The 20020-nt window shown below is 52.5% G+C and overlaps 1 protein-coding gene across 1 annotated transcript; it reads left to right on the top strand.

Moving 5' to 3' along the window:
* The first annotated feature begins 9 nt into the window (after positions 1 to 9).
* LOC100903500 (ADP-ribosylation factor-like protein 3) lies at positions 10 to 10426 on the top strand. The gene is made up of 5 exons (XM_018638498.1): positions 10 to 63; positions 7836 to 7979; positions 8609 to 8725; positions 8928 to 9164; positions 10376 to 10426. Exons 1-5 carry the CDS (start codon positions 10 to 12, stop codon positions 10424 to 10426), a joined length of 603 nt encoding a protein of 200 aa, XP_018494014.1.
* Positions 10427 to 20020: the final 9594 nt, after the last annotated feature.

Raw genomic sequence — 20020 nt, 5'->3', positions numbered from 1 at the left:
CCACTGAGGATGCTTCTTCTCCCGACGATGTTGACTTCCCGATCTTACGATAGCGGGAGCGAGGCATGAGTCTATCTGACCTTTCCAAAGCGAAAACAATACATGGCGCCCCATCGTACTGTCGTTAGTAGACGCGCGCTTCTTCTGCTCGCACACGACATATGGTGTTGCCGTCAGCGTTCTGTCCCATAACATGTGAGCACACAACGGATAGCGGTGCTCAGCCGGAACGAGGCTGGGAAACATTGTTCGAATCTGATGCACTCGTCCGATGTCGACTCCCCCTCGTGCTGACGCTTGTTCCATCGATATCGGTTCGACTATCGCTAGTTCTGCGATTTGGCCCCTGAGATTTACAGTCTCCCCCCCCCCCTCCTTTGTTTGCGTACGCTAGCATCGGCTTCTCTCGAGAACGCGAACACAGATTCGTTTTCAACTGTGTAAATAAGCCATCTCCGGAACAACGTTCCGCGCTCCCGGGTCTTGTTGAAGCGACTGCAAGTTCGATGCCGCGCATACTGCGACTCGTTCCGAGCATTGCTTGACAACCGTCCATCCGAACCCGTGAACGAGGAAAAGATCCTCGACGGCTGGCTAGAATCCGTGGTCGAGTCCATTCCCTGTCAGGCGAGTGATTGCGTGGGTATGCGCAGCCTTCCGATGGACAGTACACTCGTAATCTAGTTTGATGAGCGTGAATTCGTTTCCATTGACCCCGTGTAGAGGCGTACTGCGGCTCCCGATCCCTATCGGAGAATTCTGCGGTGCGTACACACCAACGACTTCGTGAAACGGGGATCCGCGTTCTCGTTCGATTAAGGCTAAGTCTGTCGGATTCCATGGAGTCACGTCGCTCGGAAAACCGTCTACAATCAGCGACGGTCATTGACGGGATGGAAGAAAATGATGCGGACTGGAGGAGAGGCAAATTTTTGACGGAACCCTGAGATAGTGTATGGACCATCACCCGTCCGGATCGGGGCCAACTCTCATCGATCGTCGAACTATAGGTTCATACGGAGCATGGCATCTATCTATGGCTACTACCTGATCCCCTCAACTAAGCGTTCTGGTTAGAACCTCAGCCTCTATGCACTCAGGATCGAGAGTGATAGCACCTTGAACTAATCGGCGGGAGCTTCGGAAGCCTCGGTTCCTCAATTTCCCGAGATTCGATGTCTCAATCCCTCCCACGATAGCGAGTTTGCGGAATCTCTTCGTAGCAGGAATCGCGTCCCGAACCAATCGAGGGCCAATCGGAATCCCGACTCTGCGCGCTGAGCTATTTCTTTGCACGGCTTGCCGCAATACCAGAGCGAACTCTTCTCCGGATCCGCCAGTTTTCCGCTCGCCACCCGCGATGTTTCTCGAGAAGCAAAATCAGGAGTTGCCCCTCATTCACACTTTCCGAATGCTCTGAGAAATTGTGATCATTGCGACCATTGGCTGGTGGCCTCCATCAGGCTAGAGTTGAATTAGTTGATCTCTCATTAGTTTGGCACTTGAACCATAAGCTGGAAACGTAGAGTGAGGTCGAATTTGACCTCTTTTAGAGATAAAGGTTTCTCGTCCTTGATTATCTTGTCCTGATTACCTTACGTTTCGCATCGGCCGCAATCGAGCTCGGAACTACGAGTGGGTCCGACTCGTTAGAGGTCTCTCACCCGCAGCCACCACCGGAGCAACTAACCTGATTTACTACGGTAGTCCATGCGGTCATAGGCAAACAGCGGGACCATTCTATGAGAGGCCAAGAGCAAGGATCGCGAAGACGGCGACGCAGCCCGAGCACCCCAGACCCCTGAGGAATCCCATTCCATCTTCGAAGCCAGATCACGGCAACTCGCTAGCATAGGACTCTTTCATCTCATCTCTGAATAAAATCCTACCACAGATTCGCCGAGTTTCACGTGGGCGTCGTCTTGCTCAGAATCCTCGAGCTTCGGGAGAAGCTCGGTGCTCGACCTCCAAGGGAGAAGGGCATTCCGTAGAAAGGCAGGAATTCCGGGAAGAAATTCCACCCATCAAATATCGTACACTACGACAGACGCGTTCGGTCAAGAGGGACGATTCCGAATCCTCTGGAGTCGGAAGAGGCTTCTCCCGTCTGAACTTTCGATGATTCAGGTACAGCACAGCTCTGCTCTCATAGCAGCGGACTTTCGATGCGATCTCCGGAACTCTTTGAAGACGGCACGCTTCTACGGAAATTAGCGAATTTCGGCGCAAGGGTTGAGCGAATGGCGACGCGAGGTCGACGCAACAGCTGCGCCGTCTCCTCGAGTTCCAGAGCTTATCGGAAGCTCCAGAACTCATGGAAATCCTTCCCGAGACCACGGGAAAAAGACTCGACTCGAAATCGTGAAGCGGTTTAGGGATTTGTTCTCGTATTCCTACTCCGGTCGGAAGGATGATGAAGCTGAAAGCGCATCTTCCCGTAAAGGACCCTCCGTCCGCCTGCTCTCCCGGCTCGATCGCACCCAGAGGCCCTCCCTACTTGGAAGATATCCGAATTGCTCAGTGAATACTGAAGTCGAGCAATCGATGTCTGAGAGTCGATGCGAGAGAAGAGAACAGCGATGGAGAGGGGAAGGAGTTCAGCTGCGTTGGTAGGACAGTCTGCGCCCGCCTTTGGAGTCGACGATGGCAGATGATTACGAATCATCGGGCGGCCGGCGATGAACCTCAACCTCGGGCATTTCTGGGCGGGATCCGACTCTCGCGAGAATCGTAGAAATAAGCCCCGGACCGACGCCTGTCGGAATACCGCGGCGCTCTCCGAGCAACGGACCTCCACTGGCCTCTTGCGAACTCGCCGTCCAATTGAGCCTTGAATGCATGGGATGAAGGGCACGAATAGCGAAGACCGTCATTGCGACGACAATCGAGCAAATTAAATCGATCCTTTGTGCCTGCCGACGTGGACGTCCACAGACGGCAGCGGCTGTTTTCTATCGGAACGATCAAAAGAGACGCTCGAATTTCAGCTATTGTACATTCCAGCCACTGGTCGGTCACTGGCCTTAGAGCCAACGATCCTTATCCTGGCATTTCTCGAATTCAAAGCTCTCCGGCGTCCTGAATCCTGAGCCATACATCGGGTCGATCATCACTACTCTATCCCGAGCCTCTTGTCCTGCGTCCCCGATCGGGACAATCCATTATTCGCCCGATCGAGGAGAAGAACAAGAAGCGCACTAGAGAAGAACAGAGAGAGAGCACACGGATGCGGTAGGCGTAAACTCTCGCTAATGTCAATTTACATACCGCCGTCGGGGTAAGACGGGCGCCCGGTGGATGGGCAAAGTACATAAGAACATACGCAGCAAACGGCTCCGTCTTGTACGGTATGTGATGTTCCGAGGAACGTCTCCCTTCAACATTACTTCAGAAAACAGAGACGTTCAAGGACAGGATCAACGTTGCGTTTGCTTTGGTGTTTCCGAGCAGACGAGCGTGTTCGTCTCCAGGATGAACTACGCAAACATCAGGAAACGTCACCGAGCTTCGCAACGATGGGAGAACACGCTTCCAATGATTTTCCATCGAGACTCTAACCACGGTTCACACGGCTGCCAATTGCGCTGCGCGATCTACCAGTTTCTGAGGTCCCCGAACCTGATTGGCTCAATGAAAGAAGAATCGCGAGAAGAATCGTCATCCAGCGCTGGATCTGTAAACGAGTCGGGATCAATTGACGCCGGAGCACATGGGTCCGATCGTCCCACCTCGGGGATTACGATCGGTAAAAACTACACCGCCCACGTCGAAAATAGCGCTGCGTACTGGTGAGCATCGAGAGCGAATCGGAGCTTCGGATTCGGGCGTATTAGTTCGTTCAAGCAGCCGACCGTTCGAATGTGGCCCGACGGGAGACGAGCGAAGGCTAATCATTCTTCCACACTCGATCTACTCGATCGAGCGAGCGAGCAGTCGGTCGTACACAATGTACGCATCGCAAACGATTCCCACGGGTGTTATAAGAATAGCTATGTCTCAATAGAGTCAACCGCATCTTTAGGCGAAGCTTCGTAAAACTTTCGCATCATGCACGACGTCGCGCCGTCCGTATGAGCGATCACAGACTGTCGATGATAGTCGCTCCGGCAACTGGATATATCTCTGTCGCTAGCGGCAGTATGTCACTTTATGGAATACCATTCGTACCCTGAGAGGCGGACCGGGGCCAATGCCAAGACTGCGCGGAACACCGCGCTCCTCGACATCCCTCCGGCCTCACGAACTCCGCCGCGGAAGGGATGAAAAAAATAGCTGGGAGGAAAGACGAGCGTCGCGCCGTGTAGCGCTCGAGTATTCATTGCCCTCTTTGTTCAGGAAACATCCTGTGACCTTCCCCGGGAGAGAATACTCAGCTAAGATGCATCAAACTACGAGGATATCGGCCGATACCCCCGAGAGCCGCGACGTCACTGCTCCACCCACATCGCGTACTCGATGTGTCCTGATCCGCTTTCGCAATCTATCCGATCGTTTCCTCGAATTTTCCCCGGAAGTGATCGGGCCATGACATACGTTTGTCATCGTTATACTCAGCTTCTCGCGGTTGAAGGAATTAGAATTCTGCTTGGATGATGGACACGATTCTTCGGGGATGAATGATTTCTTCATGAGGACGACCTGGAACGCTTGGGCACAGTGGAGCCCTCCCGAGTAGGTGACCTGAGCCTCTCGATCCTCTTCAGTCAGCTCGGAGCCTCTCCCACTGCAGCAAAGTACATTCCGCGCTCGTGTCCCGATTGAGAATCCGAGTACGGAATCTTCGCCTTCCGCCTTAATCGCGACCGAAAAGTCAACGTTACGAAGGGGAATATTCGCGAGGACAGAGAATGTTATTTTTTTCCTCGGAAAAGAAACGATTGAGGATGTTCGGCTGAGCATTCAATCTTTCGCTTGGACGTCTCGTTGAAAGCCCTCGGGCTGCTGCGCCGAGGGTGAGACCTTGTTCTCGAGTCCGGCTTCAGGAGTCAGAGCTTTCAAATTTTATTCTATTCTCTCCGGTCGGAATCGGACGTAGCTGCATTCCGTCCTCCAGAAGGAGATTCGCTGCTGGAGAATATTCACGAACCGTGCAAACGAGGAAGGAGGATCAATTCCGTACCTTCAGTTCCCACGCTCGACGCAAGGCGACGGAATGGCGTTTATGGATTTTCTGCTGTGAATATCAGACGGGCTGTTGCTACGAGAGCTACCGAATCTTCGCTCGGCTGCTTCGAGGATCAGAAGTTATTCAAAATTCCGGGAGCATCTCCTCTTCCTTCCACTCTGTGAGCGGATGCGAGTAGAGCGCATTGCGAGGACGCCGACATAACTCAAACGTTTTCCCGCACACGGTCTCTCCTCGGCTGGGGCGAGAAGAAAGATGATAGCCGCGCGGCATCGAGGACCTATGGCAAGAATCATCAGTCACCGCAACGCGCAGTCTCTGGACGGGGCGGGAGACCGAATCCGTGGAATAATTCCCTCATCGACAGTCGGCCCGGAGCTTTGGTGCTGAAAGAAGCCGTCCGATGTCGTTTTGGGGAGCTGGATGGAAGTCGGCACGCAGACAGCGACCCAGCCTACCGACCTACAGTCCCTCCGTCCGTCCATCGGATAAACCCCCACGTCATTCATTTGCTCGCCCCCGTACAGTTTGACCGAGCGTGCTGCCGATGAGCACGGTCGCCCCTCGAGCTAAGATCCGTGGCGGTGTTGCTCACCAAGTCGATTCACAGATGGAAGGATTCTCCGTTACCGTCGGGAAAGCTTCAATCGATGATTCCGGACGAATGACCTGAACGAATGACGGGACGACCTCCCCGACGACAACACCACGGAGCGATACAGCGAGGGCAGCGGGAGCGACACCCGATCATGGCGATACGGGCGGTGCAATTTACGGCGACTGACAACGGCGTCGCCTGAAGTCTCCACATGCTCTGTCGTATCTCGTGTGGCGATAGCTCGGCCGAGAGCCAGACAGGAGCGTGGTAATCCGAGCTTTGCTATGCAGTACGTTCTGCTTCGGCTGCACGTCACTCAAACTCGATCTCGAGAAACAAAGGGATGGATGCAAGTCAACAGCAGTTTCTGTGGGCGCGCTAGAGGGTGGCCGGTACATCCAGAGCTCTTCCATCCCGGAGTCTCATGAGAGAATTCTCCATTCAGGAACGACGGCATCAGGTTCGTGAATCGATCGGTGATTCGAATCGAAAGTTCGTCAAATCGTCTCTCCACGAATTTCTACGACGCAGGGAGAGCTGGAGTCAACTCCAGTAGTTTACGCCCCGCGAGAGCGGCCGGCTCCTGTAGTGCCATTACCACAGCGGAGATCTCGGCCGCCGGATCTCACGCTTCGTTGATTCGAGATGCACCGACTGCCGTCAAGCACACGCACGGGGCGCAGCAACATTCCAAGACCCATCTCCTCGGTTCAGGAGTATTTCCTCAGGTTGCCTGAATCGTCCGGTAATTACTACGGATCTCGCTCGCTTCTCTCTGAATGAAGCCGTCTCCGACCTCGAGACTGAAAGAGTGAGGATCGTGCGGCCGGACCGAAGGAACGCGATAAATTCGCTTCATCGTTTCTGAACTACCTTATCTGGTTTTCAGTCTATGGTGTGGCTGTTTTTTTACGGCCGATCTCAGAAGCCCACGGCTCCCGCCACAAATCGATTCCCACCCCGCGAGGGGCGCGCGCGCGCGGGATATCCTCCTTGCTCACCGGTATATTGTATGTTCGCCGTAACTATGGCGACGGAACACCGAGTTAGCAGAGCTAAAACATAGAAGCGTGTCATCTTTGACTCCGGCTCTTCAAAATGGTGAGTATTTCCGTCGTTATCCACTCATGAGATTACCCGTTTCGAGCTGAGGTGCTCATCCCCGATGCCCAAACGATTGAACGCGAAAGGAGGATGAACCTCTCTCATTCAAAGAGGAATGATCCCGACACCCGTCACGCTGGAGACGGGGAACTTCATCGGCTCGACACTCCGGCCGCTGCCCTTAAAATCCGCGCTGATGTTATGATCTGAGCAGCAATCTGATATTTGATGTGTCGATCAATCGCGAGGGTGCCCTCCTCGAAGTCATCGATCGCCGCTCGCCGGATGTATCCGTCGAGAACTACGCGTGTATTAGAAACCCCAAATCGACTATATTTAGAATTCCAGAAGTCGTATCCCATATCAAAGCTCATATCTTCAACTGCGAATTCCGTGGGCGTAGGAGAGCTCGGCAGAGCTGAGCTCAGGGGCGGTGAGGTACAGGGACAGTTGTGCTTGTGTCGGTCGGATAGGCTTCGAAGGCGTCCACCTTCTTCAGAAGTGTGACTGAGTGCACAGCAAAGCTTGCTCGATGAGTGCTCTCTTGAAATGAAAATTCATTGCGAGGATTAGCTCCTTATGGAGAGACCGTCCTGCTGAGTCATCGACGCTGCGTAGAGATCCACTTGCTGTGACTGGAATGAAATCCGGGCCTACGAGGAGAGCGTCGAGTTGCCCATTTTTCCCACGTCTCCGATGGAGACTTGAGAAGAACACCCCATGTGTTAAATTAAACGGATGAAAAACCCTTGAACACTGATTGAGGCTTCTCGTCGGACGCTGTCATGTCTTTCATGACGGAGGCTCGAGGGCCACCAGGATCCGACGGTCGACGACGGAAAAGTACTCGCTGGAGGGCTGGACGACCTCGCGATGTCTCCCCGGTCGGCAGAGTGCCCTGTCTCGATCCGTACAAAACCTCCTCGCGGTCGACGACCTCCACGAGGGGAAGTGCACGCTTTTCCCCGAAATTTGCATTGAATTAAGAGTTTTCCTCTATTCTTCTAGGGACTATTGGCTCTGTTGCGGAAATTGAAACCTTCACCGGACAAAGAGCTCCGAATTCTCCTACTGGGACTCGACAATGCAGGAAAAACGACGATTTTGAAGAAGATCGCCTCCGAAGACATAACACACATAACGCCAACCCAAGTACGGCATGCTGTAGCGTTGTCGATAGAAATCAGGCTATTCCCAGGACGCTTCAGAACGACGTTTACCGAGCAGGCTTCGTTCATAGATCCGCGACAAGGAAGAATCGATTGTCGAGTTCCTCGTCCGACGCGTCCGTGGCTCTGAATCGTTCGACCACTCATTGCGAGTCCGATGAGGGTCGCACAAGTTGATTGCTGGTCGAAAGTCTCAGATTCCTCGACAGACGTTTTCTGTTGTGGGAAAAAAATGAGCTCGATCATCGATTTAGCTCTTGGCGTGCAACTGGCGAACTCGTATGAATAATGCACCGTGTCATCTTTCTCGCCGATTCACTCCTGACCAGTGCGTTGGGCTCCCTCTCGGTACTCGGCTGTCAAGGGAAAAGACATATCACGTTGCACAACCCTGACAGGACATCGGTCCGGATAAACAGATGTCTGAGAGGCGCCAACAAGGCACGAATCAACAATGCTCCCTGAAGATGTGCCCAAATTCAATTTCCTTCGGTAGTAGAGCATCAACAGCTATCGGTTGATATCAAACTGAGGATCCGATGAGCCACAGATAAGCGAGGATCGAGCGAACTCTTCGAGAATCGAGTCGAGACTGACGAGCCTTCTTTTCAGGGTTTCAATATCAAAAGTGTTTCCACGCAAGGATTCAAACTCGTGGTATGGGATATCGGTGGGCAACGTAAAATCCGACCCTATTGGCAGAACTACTTCGACAGCACAGACATTTTGGTGAGACAAACGCAGTAGCCTGAATTTAGATGAATCCATGAGCCAATGAATCAGCGAATCGATCAGTGTCTCACGGAGTGACAGTCCGATTCGTACGATATCTATTAGTGGGCCGCCACGGTAGTTAATGATCTCTCTGATACATGAGACTCGAACGATAAGCTCGCATTGACTGGCTCCAATTGACCATCTTTATCCGCAGATTTACGTGATCGACAGCGCGGATCAGAAACGCTTCGAGGAAACGGGGGTAGAGTTATACGAACTGATGCAATGTGATAAACTCGTCAGGGTCCCTCTCCTTGTATTCGCGAACAAGCAGGATCTGATGAATAGTGCGTCGCCCCAGGACATCGCTGACGGTTTGAATTTGAATGGCATCAAGGACCGCACCTGGCAAATTCAAGGATGCAGTGCCCTGACCGGAGAAGGCCTCAAGGTGAACATTGTTTCCGATTGTTGGGGAAAGTTTGCTGCATCGCCCTTGTGTGTGATTGTGTACATTCATGGAGCGGATCAGCTGGGATGGCGTTCTTTCATCAGGGAGTCCTTCGTTTTTGGGACGGTCCTCCCGAACCCCAGTCTGCGTGACTAATTTTCTCCCACTCATTCTCTTTCTGACGAGCGACGGTCGCCATTCTTATCTGCTGGATTCTTTTTTTTCCTTCATCTGGGCTCTCATTTATCAGCGCGCGCTCTTGGATATCCGGGACCGGCGGATGAATCAGCGAATTCCCTTCAGTGATATATTTTTCCTCCGAAAGGACGTCGTCCGGCTTGCGTTGATTTCCCTCTAGAACGATCTTATCCGGCTCACCTCAGACTCCGACAACAAATGATCGGACGAGAATGGTTCGCCCGAAGCGATACGTCGGACGGAGGAGAGCAACACCGCGTATGTTTTCAAGGCGAACGGTGAACAGCTCGGGAAAAGAGATTGGCCGAGCGGTCAGGAAGACTCGACCGCGAACGGAGTCGCATCCTGTTTTTCTACGTCGGAATCCTCAGGGGGAAAGAGATAAATGTCCCCACCGCATCGGCACCAGCGGAGTGAATTCCGCGATCCGACTGAGTGCGGGAGGATAAGGAATACGAGTTGAAAAGTTCATGGAAAGTGGGAAATCATTCTATGCGCTACCGATCTCCATAGTGTTCCACCCTGTCATTCCTATCCGAATGATATCAATGAGATGAGAACAGTCATTTACCCCCTCAAGACGATTTTAGCCTAGGAATCTTATGGCGCTCGCGCTCTTAGGGGCCTGCGAGGATCTCACGAGCAGCATGCGTCTCTGACGGTTTCTTAGACACGGCCGGAGGTTTCTGATGATGGTCATTCATGAGTTTTTTTTTCGAATCCGCGGCTTGCCCAACTGGAAGATGAGACTCGCTCTCCATTCCGGCTCGCCTCCTGGAAGGCAACTCGAAGTGAGCTGCCTGTTTGCGACTTCCGATTCCGAGGATTAGCTCCGACGCCCTCGATGGCCGAGTGCGCAACCGACCCTAAACATATGCTCGATAGAAGTTCGGGTCCTCACCTAAGATCAGACCGGCATTGATCTCGGGTTCTGAGTTCGAGCAGCGGATCGCGCTGTATTCCGACCGCATTCCGGAACTCCGCGAAACTCACCGGGAAACCCCTAATTCCAGGACGGCTTGGAATGGGTAATCAAAACGGTCAAGCCCATGACGAAAAGGTGAGGCCCATTCGCCGAAGTTGTGGAGAAGGACATCTACAGAATCCCCATGTATATATAGCGAAGCCTTCAAGATATCGTGACCTCGTCAATAAAACATCGGGACGAGACTCACCCGGATCTTCCCCTGAGCCGGATCTCATCGGATCGTTGTAATCATCGTGGCTTACATCTATTTTGGGCCAGCGAGGATATCTTTGCAACTCTCTCCATCATGAGGCCCTTCTTTCGGAAGAGAATCGAGTGAATAGCTCTTGGCCGCTACTACCAACGTCTTGTTCACTAATTGGATCGGCAACGGGACGAGAAGTCGGCAAATATCGTATGTTGGGGTTTCCAATCTCTGTCCACGGATTCATCCAGCCATAAATGTTCAGCCGATCCGTAACCAGGATGGGATTATGCGCTCAACACAAATAATTAACCCCGAATCTGTTCATGTTCCTCGATGTGTCGACGCTCCTCTTTCCGTTTGCTGTCGCTCGATGGGGGCTCCCGAAAACTCGTCGAATCTCGGGCAGTCTCCGCAACGATTCATATCAAACTTATCGGTAGTCAGATAATTCTGGAGCGCCGGTATGGCGTGCGTCAGCCACCTCCGACGATGACGGAGTGAGAGCTATTTCGGAAGCGTGAAGAAATTCGAGAGTAATCTCACGAAGCAAAATAACGTAGAATGGGTGGCGGGAAAGGGGCTTAAAGTTCTCGGGGAATAGCTTGCCGGTTAATTGGGGAGCGGCTGTCGAATCAAGCTTTTGAAATGCGAACATGTGGCGTGATGGAAGCCATGAAGCACTGGCCACGGAAATCCGCGACTGTCGCCGCTGCAACCTCTGGCGACGTCGCGTCGCTCCCGATTGTGTTGAAAGAAATCGAGAATTTTCACGCCATTCCCGTCTGGTAGCGATCACGCCGCAGCCAGAGTGTTGTGACGGCGCGACTTCCGTCGGTTTGGTTTACAAAAAGCTGCTGACGCATGTAGTCGTTGTACTGGGACGCGTCTCGAAATCGGTAGAGACGGTGGTTTCTTTAACCTTCAGACCAGCTGCTATGCTCCGACCACGCTCCATTCCCGCAGATATGAATTGCGTCGCAATATTTGTCCTTCTCCCATAATCATCAATCCTGCAGACACAGACGACGACGACGACGGCGGCGGCTCACAATACGTGAAGTGCCCATCTTTGTGAAATTCCACCGTCGACCATACCTCAAGGTCGGCACGGACCCTTCTCGAACGCTGCGGAGCTTACCTCGAGGAACAACTCGAACGAATGGGAAAAGCGTCGGAATTTGCCACGCTCGCTTAGCCGGAGTGAGATGAATTGCTCCTAAGTAAGACATGGTGTCAATGTAAGGTCTCGCTGTGATGACGGATATGAAACTATTGATTGTGAGCAAGGTCTGTCTGACTCTGAGTACTCATCAATCGGTTCATCCACGCGTCAATCGAGCAGCGTTGGGGGAATTTAATTATTTTCATGAAGCGAGCTTTGAACTGGCGTTCCTTGATGTTCGATCGACGGCTGGCAGGCCATGTGATGTGGAACATCAAGCAGTTAATCAGTAAAGTTCCCGTCGCTCCTCTCCGAGAACTCCAACCTGGATATATTCATAGGGGAACATTCTGCGAACGAAGTGACGGGAATCGATGGGCATCGAGGGCTTCCAGGAGAAGCAGGACGAGTGCGATCGCGAAAGCTGCACGTTTGTCTCATGGAACTTGCTCAACGAGGAAGGTCTGAGAGAGGTACCAATGGGTTGACTGACGGACGGACGGTCGAGCTCCTGGTGTGGACGTTTCTCTCCTTCCGTATGGGAAGGATATTGCCTCTTTATATTACATAAGCTAGCACTCCTGCGTCGGACACTCAAGCTCCCAACGTGTATATGAATGCTCGAATCGTTTTGTGCGCGAGCCGCCGAGCTCGTACAGGCCGACGCGCGTAGCCCTCTCCCGTATGTTGCCTTTATGAGAAGAACTCTTCGACGACAGATATATGTGTTTCCTGCCGTATTGTATACCGACCGCAAAACGAATTGGCAGGTCCCTCGACTCATCAGGAAGAGTTTCTTTCAAGCTTCGGCAAGTCCCGTCTTCCAACGAGACCGTGGTGACACTTGACGTTTCGCTATTCCAGTAAGTGGGGAAGTGACGAGATCCGAGCAGCTACCAGAAAACGCAGGATGAATTGATCGGGTTCTTTCCGCGGACTTATCAAACGCGGCACTTCGCTGGAACACACCGGCGTACCCGAGTGGGCCGAATGAATCATGTCCACCGCTTCAGCGGGAAAAAGTCGTTGCCGTTGGATCCACCGTAAAAAGCTCGTGTCTGGTACAGCAGGCGTATCGCTCGCCTGATCCTGCCGCGGCGCACAGCTGTCAGCTCCGCTTGCGTACGGAAGTTACATACATATATGTATGCAGTGCTACGCCCAGCCGTCCTCGACACCAGCAGACACCGACCTAAATCAGCGTCAGGCTGAATTTCCAGCTCAAACGGAAGTCTCACAGACAATTTGAAGATAAGATAAGCGGATGTTCAGTCTCGTGAACATTGTATGCGGGTTAACGGACGCACCCAGATCTCCCCGCGGTCGGACTTCACCGCAGCTCCGCTTCTGCAGGGGACGTCTTTTGAACTCGCAAAATGGTCTCGCTCGAAACCCATGAGCGCTTCGAAGCTCTGTGTGCCTGGGGTCGGTGAGACCATGGTATTTGCCCCGGATATACCGTGAATTACGGAATCCGGGGTTCTGGCACCTGGTATACCGAAAACCGCGATTCTTGCATCTAAAATCTCGGGATCCGGGAGAGTGAAATCCGGGAGTGCGGTACAGTGTACCGTGTACAGTGTACAACCGTTCCCGGGGGTTCCCGTTGACACGAAGTACGAGAGCGGTCTTCTCCACAATCTTCTCGAAGGATGGATGATATGGACGAGCTGAATCCGATTTTTTAAGGACAGGCACGCTCGATGACCCACCCCGAAGAGTCAAGCGAATAACGTTGTGGCACCATCGGAAGGAATATTCATCGGGAGCGAAATTCCCTGGCTCGATTCACGCCTAGCTTTTTTCTATGGCCTAGATGGCCAACATCAGAATCGATCTGACTCCTTCCTCCGTCCGCCAAGGCGCATGGCGATTCTCTTCCCGCAGAAGGCAGGACAAGGAAAATACAGAGTGAACTCCGAGGGGATGGTAGTTGAGAATCCTGCCGTTCCCTCGACTCTCTCACCCATCCGCTTGGAGAACAGCAGGAGAGCCTAGGCTAGCCGGCCCCAGATTAGCGGTCTCGCTCAACAAACGAGCTTCATGTGGTCAATGTAAATAAGCAGATCATGCACGGATCTCTGCAATATCCTCGGCTCGGCTATCCATAAAAAATGTAAAACTGTACAATGAGCTGCGTGGATGTCCACAACAAAAAGTAAAGTGATTTGCTCTCAATGATTCCTCCCAATGCCTCTGGAAGTGGATTCGGGTGTTGATCCAAATGTCGCGCCCCGGTGAGGGAATTTCATTCAGGTTAACTTAAAGAAAGTAGAGAGGAGAGTCTTGAGCCCTGGTACTGACGTCGAACGCCGTAACCAGGGATTTGCGCATTTTACTCTTTCAAGCTGACTCGACAGCGGGAAGTATTATAGAATTCGTCACACTCGATGGCCTGGGAATACAGGCATCAATTCCATTATTCACTTCTCGTCTTTTCTCTGAGAGTTCAGATTGATTTAAGGATGAATTGATGGATGATTACTTTTTCGAACCTTACCGGTCCTCGAACATTGTCCATCGGTATACCTGTGGAATTCATCTTCAAATCATGAATTGATAGAGTGATCTTCCAGAGAGAGCTGCTCTCCGTTGAACGCTGTTCGGACTTATCCGTCGCAAACCTTGAACTACCAGTCAGATGACTGAAAAAGTTCTACCAGCTTGGAGACCGACGGGAATTGACACACGAGCGCCGCGGATCGGGCCAAGCAAAACAGGGCAGGAGAACGATGCGTTCGCGGTGCCTCTTTTGCTTCCCAATGAGACACGGATACACAGATTCATCTGTCCGAGGGAGATTCACCTGTCGATCGAGAGTCTCGAGGTGACTTTCCGATGAGTTCGGATGCCCTCGTCCGACTCGGATCACGAGCGCCGAAAGCCTCTTCCGACTCCAGACCCCGGGTCTCTATCCTATTCACTTCAACTCGACGCGTTTCTCTCTGCCCGCAGCCGACCATCAGACATTCGAGGTCGAATCGGACGTTCCCTTGAAGGCTCTCGCAGTGGGTGGGCGAATCCATTCAACCTTTCAGAAGGGCAGAATTGCTGACAATGAGATCGTTCCATGCGAAAATTCCCCTCGCTCCCTTACGATGACAGAAAATTGCCAAGTCCTTCGTCGACTCACGGTGCAGACTCAGACTGGGCTCAGACGGTTAAAGTACTTCTTTGGGATCGGCCAAATCCTCTCAGATTCATGCCGTTAGGATCACAGGTACCTCCGGAGGTGCTCTAAACTTCGCATCCGCCATCTGTTCGAATGAATCAAGTTCTGGGAAAAACTCACCCTACAAGAATGGGCTCATCGGAGCGTAAGCACCGGAGAACAAAAGATTCCAGTGGAAAGATACACAATTCTCCTCGCGCACAAGGCTTTTGTTCCCCTAGCAGCGAGAATCGCGATGCAACAAAAAAAAGAGCCTCCTATCAAAATAGACGAACAGGAACCTGGGCGATTTCCCCAAGGAAAATGACTGGACCCCGTCCTAAATGATAAGATCGAGAGATATGAGAAGATCCTATGCACCAGACGATCCAGTCAGATATCGGTAGGCTGGAGAATTCCATGAATTCAGACTGCGCCAGCTGGATCGACGGATGTTCTTCTCGTGGGATCCTCCGAAACAGGTTTCTTGCATACTGCACCGAATGAAACATGTTTAGTTTTTCCTCGAGGTTATCCATCTTGGAACGCCTCCCCGTCGCCGGTCTTGGGAAGTTGCCAAACTTTGTCAGCCTCGAGATAAACAACCCCTTACAAGTACTAATGTTAAGCGATGTTGTAGCCCTCAGCAAACAACTTCTATTTAGTCACTAGCTTACATTCCGAACTACCCACCCGAAGCCAAACCCAAGCAGACCTAAGTAGGCAGACGGACGGACTGACAGACAGACACACAGGCCCAACGTAGACACAGACAAACGAAGCTAACCGTTCCTTCCCCGACGTCTTGTTTATCGCGAGCCAAATTTTGCGATTCACTGATGTGTAATGAACTCATCAGAGCGTGTAGTTTCGCTCAGGATGCCACTCTCTGCCTCCGAGAGACCCGGGCCTGCGCCCTCGCCCCAGGCCACTCATTCCTTTGGCGATTCAACCAAGCTCCTCGACGGGGAGCCGACTGCACCGAGAAGATTCCTCGTCGGACATTGAATCGACATCGTCGCTCCTTCTCGGTCGGGCCCCGTCCACCTCGGTCCAAAAAGTGAGCAATCAACTCCTGGTATATGTCGCAGACAGAAACGATGATTTCCGGCGGAGGTTCCCATCTCTCCCCGAGCAGCCGTGGGAAGGGCTCACGGTACGTGCATTCAGAGCGATTACGAGTATTCCGGGATTGTTCCCCGGGAACGCTAGACTTTTGTGTTTAGTGCTTTTCCAAAAGCTTTCCGGTCCGCTTGTTAGCTTTTCATCCGACCACTCACCCTCGTGGGTGGCTGCTTGAAGCCTTTGGACCTGCGGCAAGAACAGCAATAATCCTGAGTGGTTACCTCAGAAGTCCTTGCGTGCGTTCGGAATCCTCACCGGGGAATACACGATGTGGCTGCCGCTCGTTTTCTTTGCTGACCACCGCCAGATGCGCTCTTCAGCCGGATAGCCGCAATATTAAGACATCCCCAGGTTCCTTCCTGGGATATCTGACAGCTCCGGGCTCGATCAGAACCCCAGGTGGGTGAAGATCCGGGGCTTCACCGGGGTTGGGACGAAAGCCCCTCCCGCGGTGCAGATTTGACGAGAAAAGACGCAACGAAGGAACAGGGAAGCGTCGGATGTCCGGAGAGAGTGTATATGTTTCTGAATGAAAAGGGTCACGTCGCGAGAATCTACCAAATTGAATGAGGCGCCGGATGAGTTCCTGGGGGTTCCGGCATTGACTCGACGCTCCGTTCAGGAAGGAGTTCAAATCCACGTCAAAGATACACATTCGAATGGCCTCAGAGCTTCACACGACCGAGAGCCTGATCCGGGCGATAGCACGAAGCCACAGGGCTGGGATCTGCGAGAACAGAAGCTGCGGTTTCGCAGGTGGTATCGCCCGGGACCATTCTGGGCTTAACAGGCAATTTGAGCGCGGAATTTCTTCGAGCGCGGTAATGATTTCACCTACAAAATCGTTTGAGCGCAGAATAAATCCAAGCGCAGGAGTCATTGGAACATGAAAGTTGTTCCGGCCCGGAGCTGACCCGGGCAGCCTTGGCCAAGGCTTAGGCGATGCTGAATGACGCCCTTCACCGCGTGAATTCTCGGCCCAACGATCGCTCCAAGGAAGAGAAAACCGAATGCCTTCGGGTCATCACAGGCTATCCGTCTCCGAACGATCCGAGTAGACTGGAGTTCTCGGGACATCGACGGAAGCATGCGAAGGAATACGTCGGCGCGACAAACTCCAGGGATGCGGAGCGCCCATTCTGTCCTTTGTATGCAACTGCCGCATTCGATTCCAGCCATTCCTGATTTCGAAGGGATATCAGCACGGCCCAACACCGAAGTTTCGAAAGTCAAGAGGATATTCTGTGGACTTATAAGAGTTTCCGGAGAGTGTCATGCGTCATACGCCCTCGGGCGAAACTGCTCGAGATGTCCGCGGGCTTCGCGCATTACAAAGTTTGGCGGCAAAACCTGTTATTGTCAAGTGACCTGCCAGGCTTAGACGAGCAACTCAAGCCCGTCCAACTCTGAGGATCAACCTGTTGACTATGCACCTGCAGCGGCATAGGAGCGGGAATCACAGTCCCGATATGTTCCCTGGCCGATTCTTGGATCGGAATTTCGCCTCGACTGGATTCGAGCAAGCGGATTCCCAGGATGTGATAGGCCCAGCCATGGCTTGTATGAATTCTTTGTAGAATCCTAGCGATGAGGTTAAGATCGTTTTGACTCGATTTCCGGAAATTTTCACGATGAGAAATTTTTTGTTCAGAGCAGCTTTGATGTTTATCGTCTTATGAGACTCGAAATTTCCGCTGTTTCAAGTCGGTCCTACGATTCCGGATATTATCGAGCTGATAGGGGTCAGCGATGCGTGTTATTACGGATGCAGGCTCACCCACGAGCTCTCTGGAACGCTCGAGGGTATCACGGCGATATTGTTGCGTCCAAGGTCGAAGGTCTCTTTGAGCAGACCTTCTACATCGAATTCAGTCTATCACCAAACTTTAGAGAGGCGAAAGTGGGCAATATGAGGTGGATCGGGGATTTTTGCGTGGATTCACCTGGAGGAATGATGTTCCCGTGCGTCTCTCTCCCCCATCAGAGCTATCACCGGAGTGTTGCGACACGAGGGGGAGGAGAGCGACACAGTTACCGCTCCTGATCTCGATTGTCCTCCAGGAATAACTGGCTACCTCCACGATTCACGGAGATTGTTTTCTGTCCCGCGGCATCCCGCGGACTATTTGGATTCAATGATTCGCTAGGCTAGACCGGACACCTCTTGCCCGATCACGCCAGCCGAACAGCCCCGATGAGCGATGAGGTTTCCGGAGCAGAAGGATCTCCATTCTATTATTCCTAGGTATTCTCCCCATCCAGTGCGAGGTGAGAGCCACTGGGAGTCTTTTCACGCGGAGATCGAATGGGAAAAGTTGATTTTCGGACGAGTACGCCGGCTTCGTCGAAGCTCTTGGAGGCAGAGAGAAAACCGCAATACCGTTGTTTGAACAACGGATGGAGCTTTCGAGTGAGAGTCTCGATTTTTCCTAGGTTGTTCTTGCCTGAGTCGGAGTTTGAGCTCGCCCGGAATTCCCTCATTCGCCGAGGATTGAAGTCCTCGAATATTCAGCGGCTAATCTCCCCGGCAACGAAAACAATCCGGCAATCCAGGAGGATTTCTCCGCGCGACGCTTTCTCAGACGAAACCGCCTGCGGGAGCTTGCTTGAACCCTGATCGTATCCGACGCAGTCGGCTTAGTTCGGATCTAAGTTATTGAAGTGAGCACTGAGCCAGCCGTGTAGGATGTCAGTTGTGATGTTCGAAGTCACCATCGATGGTGTTGATGAAATAATGATTGACGGCTGTCCCTGTGGCCGTTCGGAAAAACAAAGGTTGTCGATATCGAAAATATTTTCTCTCGAGCGAACTTCGGTCTAATGGAAAAAGTATCAGAGACAAGGAAGGCGGGAGAGACTCTCGGAAGGTGTTGCGATGCGGTCGTCAATAAATCCTCGATGCCGACACTCACAGCAGACTTTCGTCGCTCACATCGGGAGAGGATCTTGATTTAGAGCGATAGAAAATCTATTCGAGGTATCAATTCTTTCACCGGTCTAAGTCATCCATAACAAGGGGCCGATCGGTCCTTCTCGTCGACCAGAACCCGGGAAGTGCCCCGTGCTCTCGAGTTCGCGGGGGCTGTCGAAGCCCCTGCGTCGGTGTCAGCCCACGGAGTTACGTCTTGCCTCTAAGGAGCAAGACGTGGGTTGCATTGCACAATGGAGCCCGTTTGTTGCAGAGGCCTGCGAGACTAATGAACGCAGGAATGAATGGGTGAGCCGTGAGACACCGATCAAAAAGACAACTGAAGGGTAAATGATCAGGAGCTTTTACCAGTGCTGCCAAGACCGTAATGACAGCGACGACAGCAGTCGCGTCCGATTCAGATTACGAGCTCTTCGATCACTCGGACCTGTTAGACTTCCTAGCGGAGAGAGCAACAGTAAATCTGCAGGAGCCACAAGAATTCTCGGCAGAAAACCCCAAGGTGTGTGCAACCACGAAAACGTGAGGAATCTACTTCTGGATCATCCCACACGAGAGGCTCCGGGCCAATTTTGCAAGAACTTATCTTCGAATTTTCACACCTCATGAAATCGGAGGCGGTGAGTCCGAGGCCGGGAGCTCCGCGGAGAATCACGAGCAGTTCACATGACCGCCTTTCCACCGCCACGCTCTGTCCAGCCTTCGCTCTTCCGGGAGGAACGACCGAGATCTCCCCCGCGCCTCGGAGCCTTTGGTCTTTCGCACGATCAATGCGATTGGATCTATCGAACTCTGTGTACACCACCGTACGTGAGAGCCCTGCAGAGAATGGTCATCCAGACAATTCCTCAAAGGTACACATTCGAATCAAAAAGGGGGTTCTCGATGTGAATAATGAGCTGAAGTTCAATCGTCATAGATTCCCTTCTTAGGGAGAGTGGTTTCAGGTTCAACAGAGCTCGAGAGGCGAAACTTTGCTCCGAGCGGTCTTCTCTATCGGCGAGGACTCCCGGCGATGCCGGAGCGGAACTTTCGAGCTCCATCGAACAGCTTTCAACAAAGTCTCGCCCCACTGGGATCAGAGGATCGAACTCCCCTCCGCAGTCGGAATTCGGA

Source organism: Galendromus occidentalis, unplaced genomic scaffold (genome assembly GCF_000255335.2).
Source record: "Galendromus occidentalis unplaced genomic scaffold, Mocc_1.1 scf7180000077086, whole genome shotgun sequence".
NCBI lineage: Eukaryota > Metazoa > Arthropoda > Arachnida > Mesostigmata > Phytoseiidae > Galendromus > Galendromus occidentalis.
The sequence above is the reverse complement of the archived record's forward strand: the minus strand, read 5'-3'. Positions and strand labels throughout refer to the sequence as shown.

Excerpts from the sequence above, each read along its gene's own strand:
- LOC100903500 (XM_018638498.1), top strand. The coding sequence starts at position 10 with ATGCTTCTTCTCCCGACGATGTTGACTTCCCGATCTTACGATAGCGGG. Across the intron at positions 7,980-8,608 it reads CACACATAACGCCAACCCAA|GGTTTCAATATCAAAAGTGT; the intron begins GTACGGCATGCT and ends CCTTCTTTTCAG. Across the intron at positions 8,726-8,927 it reads TCGACAGCACAGACATTTTG|ATTTACGTGATCGACAGCGC; the intron begins GTGAGACAAACG and ends CTTTATCCGCAG.